At 46.2% G+C, this 16,449-nt stretch overlaps 2 protein-coding genes and 1 pseudogene across 2 annotated transcripts in view; 1 reads left to right on the top strand and 2 right to left on the bottom strand.

The window, feature by feature from the left end:
* LOC117191874 (protein hu-li tai shao) overlaps nt 1-16,449 on the top strand; it is a 45,339-nt gene that overhangs the window by 18,074 nt on the left and 10,816 nt on the right. Inside the window, exon 3 of the mRNA XM_033396640.1 lies at nt 5,347-5,389. The gene's annotated coding sequence lies outside the window, so the exon portion shown is untranslated. The remainder of the gene's footprint in view (nt 1-5,346; nt 5,390-16,449) is intronic.
* Nucleotides 11,222-14,708, bottom strand: LOC117191873 (annotated as a pseudogene).
* Nucleotides 14,975-15,771, bottom strand: LOC117191877. Its single transcript, XM_033396642.1, has one exon. It carries the CDS (start codon nt 15,743-15,745, stop codon nt 14,981-14,983), a length of 765 nt encoding a protein of 254 aa, XP_033252533.1. The 5' UTR covers nt 15,746-15,771; the 3' UTR covers nt 14,975-14,980.

The following is a 16,449-nucleotide window of genomic DNA, read 5'->3' as shown; positions in this document are numbered from 1 at the left end:
CTCCGAGCTCTGTATTCGACGCGGACGAGCCCCCAAATGTAAGATTAATAATAATGTATCGTTTATTAATAGTGTTTTTCGAAAAAGAGTACAAAGTGTATGATTTATGATGTGCAATTAATGAGTCTGTTCTTCCGACTTTTTGTTCAACTTTCTGCTTCTACTTCCAACAACCGACTCCCGTATCGATAACCCCTTATCGGTTAGGTCTTTTAAACATCGGTTAAGTCTGGTTATATCGGTTAGGTCTTATCGATGGTATCTTAAGTTCAAATGTTAATTTAGATGGGATAGTGCTAACTGCTTGATACACTGTCCTTTACATATACTTTATGGGGTCGGAAACGATTCCTTCTGGACGTTACACACATCCACTTTTACCACAAATCTAATATACCCCAATACTCATTTTGAGTATCGGGTATAAAAACAGAATGCGAATCTCCGTTGAATTTGTTCAACTTGTTCTTTTGCCTTTCTATGTACACACATACACTAATGAGTCTATGCCATTTTTTTAGCGCTGCTTTTCACTAAGCACCAAACAATGTTTATTGTTTCTCACTGTTTCTGTTTTATACTGTTTCTGTGTGAATTGGTGTCTGGGCCCATAACCTGTTAAAGTTATTTTATTGGTAAGACAGCAGAAGATCAGTATACAGAATTATATGTGCTTCCGAGTAACATACGCAAGAGACAGACGCCAAAAGAAGAATATCGATATGAGAACATCGATATGAGAACATCGATATGCAGCAGGGCACATGCGCAGTGTTGTTAGAGATCAATAGCTAATTATCGTGGCGGTCACTTTGAACAAAAAGAAAAGCAACAAAAAGTAACCCTTATTTGTGCGGCTTGTCTCGAGCAGGTACATTTTTTTGCGCGTGTTTTGTTTTTGTTGTTGGAGGAAATGAACAGCCCACCGCTGACCTACAGTGAACATTGTTGTTTTTGTTGAAACAAACAACCGTTTTAAAAATCGAACAAATTCTTTCTTTTTATACAATTGAACTAAATTAATAGTAATTGTACATATATATAATATATCCATATTATTTCAGCGGCGGTGAAGATGAAAATACCCAACGAGCCAGCAGAAAAAGTGATTCGGAAGGCTATTCACAATATCAAGAATAGCTATTTTCAAAAGGGCGCAAGGGACAAAAAATACAAAGCTGTGGCATCCTTAGACAATAATTAATAATAATTTTTAATAAATAAAACCAATTGGAAAAATAAACAATTGAATGTATTACTTTTTATACCCGATACTCAAAATGAGTATTGGGGTATATTAGATTTGTGGTAAAAGCGGATGTGTGTAACGTCCAGAAGGAATCGTTTCCGACCCCATAAAGTATATATATTCTTGATCAGCATCAATAGCCGAGTCGATTGAGCCATGTCTGTCTGTCCGTCTGTCCGTCCGTCCGTCTGTCCGTCTGTCCGTCCGTCCGTCTGTCCGTCCCCTTCAGCGCCTAGTGCTCAAAGACTATAAGAGCTAGAGCAACGATGTTTTGGATCCAGTCTTCTGTGATATGTCACTGCTACAAAAATATTTCAAAACTTCGCCCCGCCCACTTCCGCCCCCACAAAGGACGAAAATCTGTGGCATCCACATTTTTAAAGATACGATAAAACCAAAAACGCAGAATCGTAGAGGATGACTATATGTTCTAGAGTGTAAAATCTCAACCAGATCGTATAATTATTATAGCCAGAATCAAGAAAACAGTTTCATTCTTTCTCGCTCTGTCTCTCTCTAACACACAGGTTTCATGGTCGGTTTTGCCAATTGCAAAATATGTGTTCAAGGATCTCAGAACCCATAAGAGCTAGAGCAACCAAATTTGGTATCCACACTCCTGTGATATCGGACCTTGACCGTTTTGTGTCAAAATTTCGCCACACCCCCTTCCGCCCCCGCAAAGGACGAAAATGTGGGGCATCCACAAATCTCAGAGACTATTAACGCTAGAGTAACCAAATTTAGTATCCGCACTCCTGTTAGATATCACTATAAAACGTATATCTCAAAATTTCGTCCCACCCCCTTCCGCCCACACAAAGGACGAAAATCTGTTGCATCCACAATATTGCAGATTCGAGAAAACTAAAAACGCAAAATCATAGATAATGACCATATCTATCAGATTGCTGAATCTGGATCAGATAGGATCATTTTTGTAGCCAAAAGCAAGAAATCAATTTGCAGTATCGGGTATAAATGTAGAGTTGCGGTCTGCGCAGCAACTCACAACGTTCCCCCTCGTTTATATTAAATGCATGATTTTTCGTGAAAAATCATCACTTATTAAGTGCATGATTTTTCGGGAAAAATCATCACCTTTAAAATGCATGATTTTTAGGTAAAAATCATCGCTTTTTATGTGCATGATCTTTAGGCAAAAATCACGCATTTAATAAGCGATGATTTAAGCCAAAAAATCATCACTTATAAAATGCATGATTTTTCGTGAATAATCATCGCTTATTAAGTGCATGATTTTTCGGCAACGCTCGATGACAATGTCATCGATTATGCCCTGGGACATCTCCATGTTAAAGTAAACAGCTCAGCGTATGGCCGGTCATCGACTATGTCATCGGGGGTAGTGACGCGGTCGTCGACGTGTCAGCAGCTGACTCATCGATGACCCTTACTGCAGGGAAGTGCATAGTTAAAACGGCAAACAATGGCGGGAGAAACCAAAACCTAACCTAGAAATGTGTTCCGCAAAATGGCGGAAATACAAAATTAAGAACGTTTGCATATAAACAACAAGAGACAAAGAGGTCCCTCGATAAGAGGGAATGCAATCCCAGCAAACCGATATTGTGTTCAAAGGCCACCGTCTCAAATACTTTCTAACGACTTGGGCGTGCGCCTCGCCCTCATCCCATCCAACAATGCAAATGCATTTGATGGACACATGAGTAGAAGGGTAAGGAATGGAAGGTGAGGCAGAAAATGATTTTTGATTGGAAATTGTTTACTCAAGCGTGTTGTGGGGTTGACTCTTATCTAATTTCCCACTGACATCACTTTGTGATTAATTGATTTGGAAATCGTTGGGATCGTGCTGCATAATTGTGACGTTCACTCTGATTAATGGAGTCCATCCAGTAGGGAGGAGAGAAGGCTCCCTTGTCCTTGGCTAGGACAGAACAAACGGTGAAAAGTGCAGAAACCATTGGAGCAAAAGGGAGAACTAAAGCCAGCTTACTTGATGATGGCGAAAAGAGGGGGATGGATAGACAAATATACAGACATAAATAAAAGAGGCGTACGTGCCAAGCTTCAAAAAAATTTAAAAAAATTAAATGTTGCTGCTGGCCAAACAACTGCAGCTCATCAATAAAACAGCAACAACAAACAGAAATTCGGTGGAGAGGAGACACGAAAAGGAAGAGAGACCGAGAGAGACGTGCAACAACAAATGTACAGTTGCAGAAGCAGCAGCAGCAGCAGCCGCATTACCAGCAACAACAATGAAGAAAACGAGACTGGGGCCAAAGAAAGTCGAAGTTCCTATATCCTATATATAAGAGCATCTAGCAACGACAGAGAGAGAGATAGACAGACACAAAGTATGTCAATTAGAGAGCATTCGTCTTGTGTTGTTTTTGTGATTGTCGCTTTTAAGCACTCGGTGCTTTGCAACATTCGTGATAATTCGTACAGCCTAGTTTATGATGTACCTTAAGCCCGGTGTGCAGAGCGGCAGAGTGAGCGACAATGTGGATAATTTATACCTAAAAAGTTGGGAAGAGAAGCGGGAGTAGCAGAGACGAGACGGATGATGAAGCTGTGTCACTGCATTTCCTGCCTTTTTTCATGTTGCTGGTACTTTATGCTGCGCCGCTGCTGCTGCTGCGTTTGAACTTCAATTGGAAATGGTCTTGAGCGGTTCTCTCTCGCTTTGTATATCTGTCTGGTCCGTCTCTTGCAGCTGGAAAGTGATTGAAAGCTTGTTATTATGTGGCTGCCGAACTGTATTCAAATGGGAAGTTAGGTTTTATTTTATTCTCTTCTGTTTGTGTTTCTGTTCGTGGAGGCGTGGGAATAAAGTTGTAATGAAGTTTAATTTGAAAGAGAGAGAGAGAGAGAGAGAGAGAGAGAGAGAGAGACAGAGAGAGAAGAGAGAGAGAGAGAAAGAGAGAAGAGAGAGAGAGAGAGAGAGAGAGAGAGAGAGACAGAGAGAGAGAGAGAGAGAGAGAGAGACAGAGAGAGAGAGAGAGAGAGAGAGAGAGAGAGAGAGAGAGAGAGAGAGAGAGAGAGAGAGAGAGAGAGAGAGAGAGACAGAGAGAGAGAGAGAGAGAGAGAGAGAGACAGAGAGAGAGAGAGAGAGAGAGACAGAGAGAGAGAGAGAGAGACAGAGAGAGAGAGAGAGAGAGAGAGAGAGAGAGAGAGAGAGAGAGACAGAGAGAGAGAGAGAGAGACAGAGAGAGACAGAGAGAGAGAGACAGAGAGAGAGGCAGAGAGAGAGAGAGAGAGAGAGGCAGAGAGAGAGAGAGAGAGAGAGACAGAGAGAGAGAGAGAGAGAGACAGAGAGAGAGAGAGAGAGAGACAGAGAGAGAGAGAGAGAGAGAGAGAGACAGAGAGAGAGAGAGACAGAGAGAGAGAGAGAGAGTATTGATATTATAGTTTTGCTTGGACTCTCCAAGCCCGCGAACCACCACGAACCACAAAAATACACTTAAATTGTATTATTCTTAAATAATTCAATCGCTAAACAATTTGTAGTATTTCCTGACTTCACTCGTTTTGGGACTGCGACTAACAAATTATCGGCTCATAATAATTTCGGCTCTATTCGGCTCTACAAATTTATGGAAAGCATGCAAATCGTTCCAGCTGATAAACGTAGCTTGCAGAGCGAGTATAAGTCTGTGTGTACGAAATGGGAATGTACAAAATTACAAAATTACGGTGCTTGTTGGATGCCCCCATCGCGATCATACAACCTCTCCCTAAATAATTCAATTATTTTGTTGTATACTGAGAGAGTTCGGTCTCTCTATCTCTCCCTCTGTTTCGCTCGGCTTCTGTTTGTGTGTGTGTGTGGGTAAATAGCAGTATAAAATAACGAGTAGTATAGAAATATTTTAACCCGCGCTAACTAAAAATATTGGCATGACATCATCGAACAGCGACGTCGGCGCAGCAGACAGCATCTCTCAATGAATCTCAGTTTTGGTTGGCGCTGAGCAATGAGCAGTCTCTACATGTTTCTCTCTATTTTTGGCTATACAAAAATATAGTAATTTGAATAAAAGTGACATGCAAATTTTACATTTCCATTTACTAATCAAAGTCTTTTATTTTGTTTGCCATTGCAGCCACATATTAACAAGGAAGAGAGCAAACAATTTAAATTTTAATGTGAGTTCAGGGTTTTATACCCGATACTCAAAATGAGTATTGGGGTATATTAGATTTGTGGTAAAAGTGGATGTGTGTAACGTCCAGAAGGAATCGTTTCCGACCCCATAAAGTATATATATTCTTGATCAGCATCAATAGCCGAGTCGATTGAGCCCTGTCTGTCTGTCCGTCTGTCCGTCCGTCCGTCCCCTTCAGCGCCTAGTGCTCAAAGACTATAAGAGCTAGAGCAACGATGTTTTGGATCCAGACATCTGTGATATGTCACTGCTACAAAAATATTTCAAAACTTTGCCCCGCCCACTTCCGCCCCCACAAAGGACGAAAATCTGTGGCATCCACATTTTTAAAGATACGATAAAACCAAAAATGCAGAATCGTAGAGGATGACTATATGTTCTAGAGTGTAAAATCTCAACCAGATCGTATAATTATTATAGCCAGAATCAAGAAAACAATTTCATTCTTTCTCGCTCTGTCTCTCTCTAACACACAGGTTTCATGGTCGGCTTTGCCAATTGCAAAATATGAGTTCAAGGATCTCAGAACCTATAAGAGCCAGAGCAACCAAATTTGGTATCCACACTCCTGTGATATCTGACCTTGACCGTTTCGTGTCCAAATTTCGCCACACCCCCTTCCGCCCCCGCAAAGGACGAAAATCTGGGGCATCCACAAAACTCAGAGACTATTAAGGCTAGAGTAACCAAATTTGGTATCCGCACTTCTGTTAGATCTTACTATAAAACGTATATCTCAGAATTTCGCCCCACCCCCTTCCGCCCCCACAAGGAACGAAAATCTGTTGCATCCACAATATTGCACAATCGAGAAAACTAAAAACGCAGAATCATAGATAATGACTATATCTATCAGATTGCTGAATCTGGATCAGATCGGATCATTTTTGTAGCCAAAAGCAAGAAATCAATTTGCAGTGGCCACGCAGCGCCCGACGTCACGCTCAGACTGATTTTCTGTCTCTCTCGCACGCACTCTTTGTCGTGTGGTTCAATATTAGCGGCGTCTGCCGCAGGAGAGCCATACTGACTTAGTATCGGGTATAACTGTATAGTTGCGGTGTACGCAGCAACTCACAACGTTCCCCCTCGTTTTTTATCCGACATCAACAGGCTATGTCACGTCACACTCTGCTCTTCTCTTGGTGTGTCTTGCGATGGCATATCTCAATGTCTCGCAGGTTTTGTGTTTACTCTCGCTTTCGTTGACTCTTGTTGGGGAGAGGGAGTGGTGCGGCAGAGGGCTGCACCACCTCGCTGGTCAGAGAGGGCTATACAAAAATACAATAGAAGAATAATCATTTCTGTAGTTTTTCATCCTAATTGAAAACAAATCGAGTTACCCTTCGAACCGAGATAGCCAAAAGTATTTGTGTTTCGCTAAACAAACAACCAATGATGATATCAATTGGGTCTACTCCATAGCTGTTACGAGGGTATCTTATGGTCGAAGTATTCTCACTGTTTGTTTTGCGATAAGCTCCGAGAATATACTGTAGTGGATATAGAGCTTATTCTCTTTTATGACTCTCTTCTCCTTGAATCTTTTTTACATGGGGACACGCATAACTTCACCTATAATTCAATTAAGACTGACCTTTGTTTTTGTTGTTATACCCGATACTCAAAATGAGTATTGGGGTATATTAGATTTGTGGTAAAAGTGGATGTGTGTAACGTCCAGAAGGAATCGTTTCCGACCCCATAAAGTATATATATTCTTGATCAGCATCAATAGCCGAGTCGATTGAGCCATGTCTGTCTGTCCGTCTGTCCGTCCGTCCGTCTGTCCGTCTGTCCGTCCGTCCGTCTGTCCGTCCCCTTCAGCGCCTAGTGCTCAAAGACTATAAGAGCTAGAGCAACGATGTTTTGGATCCAGACTTCTGTGATATGTCACTGCTACAAAAATATTTCAAAACTTCGCCCCGCCCACTTCCGCCCCCACAAAGGACGAAAATCTGTGGCATCCACATTTTTAAAGATACGATAAAACCAAAAACGCAGAATCGTAGAGGATGACTATATGTTCTAGAGTGTAAAATCTCAACCAGATCGTATAATTATTATAGCCAGAATCAAGAAAACAGTTTCATTCTTTCTCGCTCTGTCTCTCTCTAACACACAGGTTTCATGGTCGGCTTTGCCAATTGCAAAATATGAGTTCAAGGATCTCAGAACCTATAAGAGCCAGAGCAACCAAATTTGGTATCCACACTCCTGTGATATCGGACCTTGACCGTTTCGTGTCCAAATTTCGCCACACCCCCTTCCGCCCCCGCAAAGGACGAAAATCTGGGGCATCCACAAATCTCAGAGACTATTAAGGCTAGAGTAACCAAATTTGGTATCCGCACTTCTGTTAGATCTCACTATAAAACGTATATCTTAGAATTTCGCCCCACCCCCTTCCGCCCCCACAAAGGACGAAAATCTGTTGCATCCACAATATTGCAGATTCGAGAAAACTAAAAACGCAGAATCATAGATAATGACCATATCTATCAGACTGCTGAATCTGGATCAGATCGGATCATTTTTATACCCAAAAGGAACAAATGAATTTGCACTGGCTACGCAGCGCCCGACGTCACGCTCAGACTGATTTTCTGTCTCTCTCGCACGCACTCTTTGTCGTGTCGTTTAATATTAGCGGCGTCTGCCGGAGGAGAGCAATACTGACTAAGTATCGGGTATAACTGTAGAGTTGCTGTGTCCGCAGCAACTCACAACGTTCCCCCTCGTTTTTTCATGTACATATGTACATTCTTTCGCACTAGTCACTAGTCTGCTCTGCTCTCTTTTGTCTCTGCCTCCTCGGATTCCCTTGGAGCGTGTGGCTCTGCTTCAGTTGAAATTGAATTAAAAGCCACTTGAGCGTGCAGACTCAGCTTTTTATTCCGATGTCGATATGTCGTGCCACAAATGTGTACATGTTCGTATGTCTCTGTGTACACAAATATCTCTTTAAATAGTGCAAAAATTCAGATTTACCCCTCCATGCCTTCGGACATGGTACACTGGGTTTTTACACATAATGTATGTATTTCCATCTTTATAGGGGGAAATCAAGAGTCAGCCTATGGCAAACTCTCATTTCTCGCTTAATAGTCTTAAAATGGGGGAAAAAACGGAAAACTTGAAAATCTGGCACTGTTCTTTGTAAGAGAGGCGCCAAAATGGAAATAGATCTTCTATTAGTTAGATAACTTAAATTAAAATTCAAATAGATCATTTTGCAAGTATTTGAGTTTTTTGTTGTTGTTTGTGTACCACCTGTGCTACAACCCTTCTCGACTGTAACTGAAGTTCAATTAAAAGCCCATTTAATGCCTTTAATGTGCTCCTATCAGGATTGAGTTACTGTCGTTAAGGACATGTGCTCTTACATACTCGTATATGCGGCTCAAACCAATTTTAAACACGCATCAGGCACTGCCCACATTTCCTGCGATGCTCGCGTGTTCGGGTCAACGACCCACAACCTCCCACCCCCCGGCCGCGAAGCCCAGAAATTGGGCACAAGAACAAGGACAGCCAAACAGACACCCTCTTGGGCAATAGAGCGAGGGGGTTCTTGACGTCCTCTGGAAATAAAAATACCTGTGCGGGACACGCCATTTTTTTGGATTTTCCTTAGAGCATTGTTAGTTAAATTCTTTTTTCGCCGGCAATTTCACTATCGCCGTTGCCTAGCCGTTGCCATGCAATTTTGACTGAATGGCGCCGGCCAAATGACGGAACTGTGGCGCCACCAATGAATGTTTGCTACCACGAGCCTCGTAAAAATATCCTGGAATTGGGATTGGGATTGGGTGGTTGCTTATCGTTTGCGTTTTGAGTTAATGACAGGAAATGACGTCATGTGCCCCTCAGAGGGGATGAAATTGTATTTGCTTGTCTTTAAGTGCCGGGAGGGTTGTGGGTGTGGGTGCCACAATGTCCTAGATGATGTCATAGTCTACAAATATGATTACTTCCCGACTGACTAGATTACAGAGCAAACAAGAGACACGGAATCGATACACTCTTGAAGATCTCTTAACAAATCTTTCGAAAACTGATATTGAGCGATTTTCCATGCAATAAAAACATATTCATTTATCCCCCTTCCTCTCTGGACGTTAGCAAATCTCAACAGCAGTGCAGACTTCAAGTTTATTTGGCAATTTTACAAAACCAAACCAAATTTATGTGTATCAAAAATACTACAAATTGGCCAACAGTTTTGGCCAACTTCCAAGTGAGTCAAAGACACATCGCCAGCCATCGTCCCATTCAACAAAAGGCTTTAATCAAGGGCAAACCTAGAAAAAAGAAAATATACAGACGAAGTATTAAATACTCTTTGCCATGCCAGCTAAATAGTATGTGTTTGTAGGAGGGCGGATCACCGGAGCGGCTTTCCAGCGACGAGTGGGAAAATATCCAAAAGAAGAAGTCAAAGTTGTTCCAATAAATATGTTCCTTGTATTTCTGTATATATGTACAGTGGCGAGCACGTGTGGATACATGTTTATCACTTTTCACTTTAAGCGCCTGTAAAATCTTTAAAAATGAATCAATCAACCAATTGGAGAACGTTCCATGAGTGGACGCTCTGCGTACGATCTGCCTGACACCGGCAGATAGCCAGAGAAAACCTGCCCTCTCTCACAAAAAGTGGCTGCGCATCTTATATTTAGCGAGGAGCATAGGAACTGGACCACGGAAGATTGTAAGAAATTAATTGGGTCAGATATACCAAAATAAATAGTTTTAAGTCTGATCGAAATGAAAACTACTGATACCGCTCATGTGGAAAGCTGAAAAATCATTAAGTCAAGGAAACAATAAAGCATAGACGAGGAAGCCTGACGGTGTAGGGCTGCTGCACTTGGTGGAACGTTCTCCAATTGGTTAAAATCGATGGAATAATGAAGAAAGAGTATTATCTTCATATTTAGGAACCCATTTTGTCAAATTTTATAGAGAAATGTGTCTTCCCCACATCCGAGATCAATTTATAGCAAGACGGTAGCCCGACGCACAAGGCTAAATTCGTAAAAAATCGTCCCAATAACTCGAGTTTTCACTTAATCCAGTGGCCTCCTCAATGGCCCAGATCTAAATCCCATTGAAAATCGATGGGCTCTGTTTAAAAACCACTGGAAAAGTAGGAGTCTGCACCAAAGGGATTGGGTGAGTCTTTGGGAGCGCGAGAGGTCGGAGTGGCGCATGATACCTTGCCAGCACCTACTAAATTTAGTCGAGAGCATGCCCATACTTATTCGGAATATGATAAAAGCTAAGGCCCTTTGGAACAAATATTTTAAAAAAATTATTAAAGTAAAAAAATTTGAAACGTGCAAAAGTGGATACATGCTCTTTTTTTGAAAAAATTAAAGTCTCTTAAGGAAAAGGATCTCTTTGAATTGAAATTGTTGTCTTTTTTCATTCTCAATAAATTAATGAATCTTTAAAAAAAAAAAAATCACAAGGATTGATTCATTTTTAAAGATTTTACAGGCGCTTAAAGTGAAAAGTGATAAACATGTATCCACACGTGCTCGCCACTGTAGGTTGTAGGTGCGCGTATGTGCACGACGACAGCTTGTAGCGGGGTGGGAAACGTAACTAAACTAGGCCTTACGATCTATGCTCCCTGATGGCTTGAGCGCCGGGTGGATCGTGGGTCGTAAAGTCCCTCCGCCCCTCCGAGCGCGCGAGAGCGAGTTGAGACCGGAGCGCACGAAGATGGCACAGTGCGCGGCGATCATCTGCTGCTGGCCTGAACATCCTCCTCCCCCCCCACCCCCCCTTGCAGGATGCAAAGCCCAACCAGTGTCGGGAGGATATTGAGGCTCCTATGTTGTAGAAGGGAGCTTACGGAGGGCGCCGGGGTTCCTACGACGGGGCGGTTCACGGGGTGACGGGGACGGCACTCAGCTTGAGCCGATGGACTCGAAAACGATGAGGTCGCGGTTCGTACGACCGGTCTGCTGACGGGCCGACGAGGACGGCGCTCGGCGTGAGCCGGCGTAGATGGCGGCGGTGCAGCCGGGTCTGGACGGGCTGGGCGACGAGGGCGGCGTCCGGCGTGGGCCGATGTAGCTGTCGACTGTATTCGCGAGGCTGAGCGGGCTGGACAGCGAGGCGCGGATATGTGGAGTAGCGTGTGGTGGTTCTTGCCACACACCCTGCACAGCCCGCCACTGAGGCAGTCCTTCCCGGAGTGCTGGTGTGCCAGGCAGTTGGCGCAGTATTTGTTTCTCAGGACGGCTCGGAGCCTCTTCTCAGGGCTCAGGCGCAGAAACACATGGCAGGTCCGTAGCGGGTGTATTCCTGAGCAGACTCGGCAACGGTAGGTGCCTCTACCCCGTGGACGCCGGCTCTCCCCGGTGCGGTTGGAGCGTGAGCGTGGGCCCATGTCTGGATACGATGAACTAGGAGGAAGGAAAGTGGTCGGAGAAGTATTAGTAATGAAACTTGGAGCTTTGGAAGGTACATTCGCGTTATTGTTGGACGGAACTAGGGCGTTCTACTGGGAGGAGAACGACCTTTACAACAGGCCTTTTAAGGACCCCGCGGGCAGTAAGGATATCTACCTCTATCGTCAGCGCCGGGATACACGGACTGGACTCTCCCGAGCCGCCATTCATTGGAGGGCAGGTTGACTTCTTTGACGACAACCATATCCCCAACCTGGAGGTTTGGCGTCAGCGTCTGCCACTTAGTGCGCTTGTGGAGCTCTTTGAGGTATTCCTCTTTCCACCGCTTTCCACCGATTATTGATTTAAGGTCACCCTTTATTTCGGGTTCGGCCGTGGACATCAAGGGTCCCCCGGCAAGGAAGTGCCCGGGAGTAAGGGCCAGCAACTCAGTTGGATCTTCGGACATCGGCGAGAGCGGCCTGGAATTAAGGCATGCTTCGATCTTTGCGAGATGCGTGGAAAGCTCTTCGAAAGTGTACTTCCGAGTGGACGTGGCTTTGTAAAAGAGAGTTTTGAAACTCTTCACCCCGGCTTCCCACAGACCTCCCACGTGTGGAGCTCCTGGTGGGATAAAACGCCACGAAACCCGGTGATGGCTGTACGCATCAGTTATCGAGCCCTTGAATGCTTCTAGGAAGTCACGGGAAAGCACCTGGGCGGCACCAACGAAAGTTGTGCCATTGTCGGAGTGAATGCGCTGCGGACACCCTCGTCGTGCGACGAGGCTGCAAGAAATTTCTCGGTCGTGAGATCCGACGTGGGCTCCAAATGGATCGCCTTCGTGGAAAAACACACGAACACACACACATACCACTTGGTTATCAGGAACGCTCTGCCTGTGTAATTCCGTATTTCGAAGGGACCCACGTAGTCAATTCCGGTGTGCGTGAACGGTCTGGAAAAGGACGTTCGTTCATGAGTTTCTGAACCTTGGGAATCCAGAACTTGGATCGGATAAGTCGCACCATTAGTTGGTTCCCGCCATGAACAGTTATCCGGTGGGTGAATTGCGCGAGAAGGCGGGATAGCCGGCAGCGGTACGGCAGAATAATGGGATGCCGTTCGTCGTACTTCAGAAAGGTAGAAGTTGCGATACGGCCACATGCTCTTATGAGCCCATGTTGGTCTAGGAACGGGTTCAAATTCAGGATAGAACTTTACCCTGGCACTGGCCGCTTCTCGCTTAGGCAGTGATGCTCTTGGGAGTATTCCCTGCGCTGAGTCTCTAGGATCAGAGTGCGCTCAGCTTCGGTAATGTCTTCGCTTGCAAGGTGGTCCTCTTGTCCGGTGACCAGCTTCCGGCAGCGTTTTGTGAAGCGAAGGACATAAGCACGGACTCGCAGGGCTCTCTCCAGATTGGAGAACCGATCGAGGAAGTCTTCGGATGGGCTCGGTGCAAAATGAACCTTCAGAGCACGTTGCTCGAGGGTTATCACGGGATCGTCCCCGCCTTGGGCTGGCCATTGATGCCGGGGCCCTTGCAACCACGCTGGTCCGTGCCACCAGAGTTGGTTCTCGACGAGCTCCTGTAAGGATACGCCCCTGCTGGCGAGGTCGGCGGGATTTTGTGCGGACGGAACGTGACCCCAATTCTCGACCCCGGTGGCTTGCGAAATTCTGGTCCCTCGGTTGGCCACGAAGGTAGTCCAGTGGCAAGCAGGCTTTTTCAGCCAGGACAGGACTATAGCGGAATCTGTCCAGAAGTAACAGGTTGTAGGTGCGCTTGGCATATTTGGCAGGATAGCCGTCGCCATTTCGGACAGCAGCACGGCGCCGCACAGCTCTAACCGGGGGAGCGATACAGTCTTAACTGAGCAACTGTACCTTGACCAGGTGGTCAGTCTCGATGCGTACGTAGATCGCCGCACCGTACGCCTTTTCGGACGCATCGCAAAATCCGTGATGCTCGACCCTTACAGATGGTTCGGAGCCAATCCACCTTGGAATGCGGATCTGGTCTAGAGCTGCCAGCGCTGACGCATCTCGGTCGGAAGATCTTCGTCCCATCCCACTTCTTGCAACCAGATCTCTTGCATGAAGATCTTTGACCGGACAATGAAAGGAGCCAACCAGCCCGCAGGGTCGAACAACCTTGCTATCTGGGAAAGCACCGCTCGCTTGGTATAGGATGCCGTAGATGCCAGTTCTGGCGGAACGAAGAAGAAATCGTCTGTTGTCGCCTTCCAGGTGTGAAGGAGATGGTCATTCGGAATGGTAGTCAGGATGTCCTTGTGGTTGGACGTCCATTTTCTCAGTGGAAACCCGGCAGAACTCAGGGCGGCCTGTAACTCGCGGATAGCTAGTTGAGCCTCAGTGGGAGAGTCTGCTCCCGCTAGGACGTCGTCGACATACATACAGGACCGAATGATGTGACTGGCTCTCGGGAATAGGGACTGGACATCGTCTGCAAGCCGTTGCAACACCCGGATGGCGAGAAAGGGAGCACAATTGACTCCAAAGGTGACAGTTTGCAACTCATAGTCCCGTATCTCGCCCTCCTTGTTGCGAAACAATATTCGCTGGAAGGGGGTGTGCTTCGGATCTACCCAAATCTGCCGATACATCTTGGTGATGTCAGCATTGAAGACGTACCGGTAGTAGCGCCACTTCAGGATCTGAAGGGTTAAGCCGGACTGGAGAACAGGGCCGGGGTGCAGAAGGTCATTCAAGCTGATACCGTTAGTCGACGGGCTGGATGCGTTAAATACAACGCGGACTTTCGTGGTGGTTCTATCAGGCTTAAAGACAGCGTGGTGCGGCAGGTGGTAGGTTGAGGACCCATGAGTCGGAAGAACTTCTGTCATGTGTCCAAGCTCTAGGTATTCTTGGATCCCGGTGTCGTACTGCAATTGTAGGGGACTGTTTCTTTTCAAGCGATTTTCGTTTCTTAGGAACTGGGCCAGCGCGGTTGCCCTTGAATTCCCCAGATCTGATCCGAGATGATCTGGGTCGCGAAACGGTAACGTGACGACGTATTTCCCGCTTGGCGTTCTTGACGTAGTTCGGAGGACTTTCGCAGTACGAATCCGACTCGCTTTCTATTTTAGTAGGAATGTCCTCCACCTCCCAAAACTTTCTGAGGAGTTTGTCTAACGGAGTCTCTAGCTCGGTGGAAATTTGCGTGGAGAAGGATGCGACCCTGCCTTTGGCACTGGGCCTGTAAGAACCCATCCGAAAATGGTCTCCTGTCCGAGGAGAGATCCACAGATGTTCGTCTGTGAGCCGCTCAAGAGGATGGATGGAAGGATGTCGGCACCAATCAGGACATCTATTTGTGAGCTTGCGTAAAATGTCGGGTCTGCCCATGGCAGGTTCGGCAAGTCTCGCAACGAGTGTTGCCTGCCTGATAGTTCCGGCAGGACATAGGCTGTGGCGTCCAAGTGTAAGCCCGGCTTAGTCGGGGAGCGGATGGAAAAATGGCAGAGCTTCTTGGACTGAGCGGATATGGTCTGATTGAGGACCGAGACCTGTGCCTGGGCGAGTCGGAATGGCAACTTAATGATCTGGAAGAGACGTTCCGTAATGAACGTCACCTCGGAGCCCGGGTCGATTAGAGCGCGGGCGCGAAAGTTTGTCCCCAAGTGGCAAATATTAATAATAACCGTGCCCAGGAGTACCGCCCTCTTGCCGGAGGCGAAATAGTTCTGAACGATAGGCTGAGCTTCGGCAGGAGTCGGAAGTGGTACGGAGTTGGGCACGGATTGGCTGCAAACTGGAGTGCCACGGTGCAGCAGCGTATGATGCCGGTCTCCACACGTGTTGCAGTTGTGGGCGCTTTGGCATTCACGAATCTGGTGACCTCTTGCGAAACAGTTTAAGCAAAGCATTTTTTGCTTAATATAGCTGGAGCGAGCATAAGGTCTCATCTAAAGGAATTGAGGGCATACCCGGATCGGATGGTTCTCTTTGGAGCAAAGATCACACGTTCTCCGCTTCGGATCCACAGTTGTTCCGAACGAGTGAACCCGCCTTGCAACAGGGCTCCCTTGGGAACGGAATGGGTTGGGATTGCCCTTTGAACTCTCTGACATGGGTAGACTCGCCCTGGAGGGGGCCTGAGTCTCCATGCCTGGATGGCCATCCTCGGTCACCTCGAGAGACAGGTACCGCTCCGCCAGGAACTTGTCCATAGCGTGCCAGGTGGGAATTTCGGACTTGTGTGTCACGGACTGCTCCCAAAGCTCCAAAGTCGCTTTCGGCAACTTCGCGGATATGAGGTACACTAACACTCCTTCAGCGAAAATGCTGTCTGTGGAGACCTCGGAGTGGTTGAGTGTCGTAAGGCACTTGTGGACGGCCCTCTGAAGCTCTTTTAGCGCTGCAGCTGACTCGGTGCGGATTTGGGGCAGACTGAAAAGGATCTTCAGCTGGGCTTTGAGTATCAGCCTCTTGTTTTGGAAACGCTTACGGAGGGCGCTCCATGCGGACGCGAACCCTTCGTTCGTGAGTGGAGCCTGTGCCACTATGTCGAGGGCCTCACCGCTTGTTTTTTTGTTGAGGTGGAACAGTTTTTCTACTGGAGCCAACCTCGGGTTCTCTATATATATGGCGGTGAACAGGTCTCGGAACG

The sequence above is a fragment of the Drosophila miranda genome (genome assembly GCF_003369915.1).
Source record: "Drosophila miranda strain MSH22 chromosome Y unlocalized genomic scaffold, D.miranda_PacBio2.1 Contig_Y1_pilon, whole genome shotgun sequence".
Classification (NCBI taxonomy): Eukaryota; Metazoa; Arthropoda; class Insecta; order Diptera; family Drosophilidae; genus Drosophila; species Drosophila miranda.
Note: the sequence above shows the minus strand (reverse complement) of the source record. Positions and strands in the feature narration are given on the sequence as shown.

What these genes read in the sequence shown, in the direction of transcription:
- LOC117191877 (XM_033396642.1), bottom strand. Translation starts at nt 15,745, where the DNA reads ATGAGACCTTATGCTCGCTCCAGCTATATTAAGCAAAAAATGCTTTGC.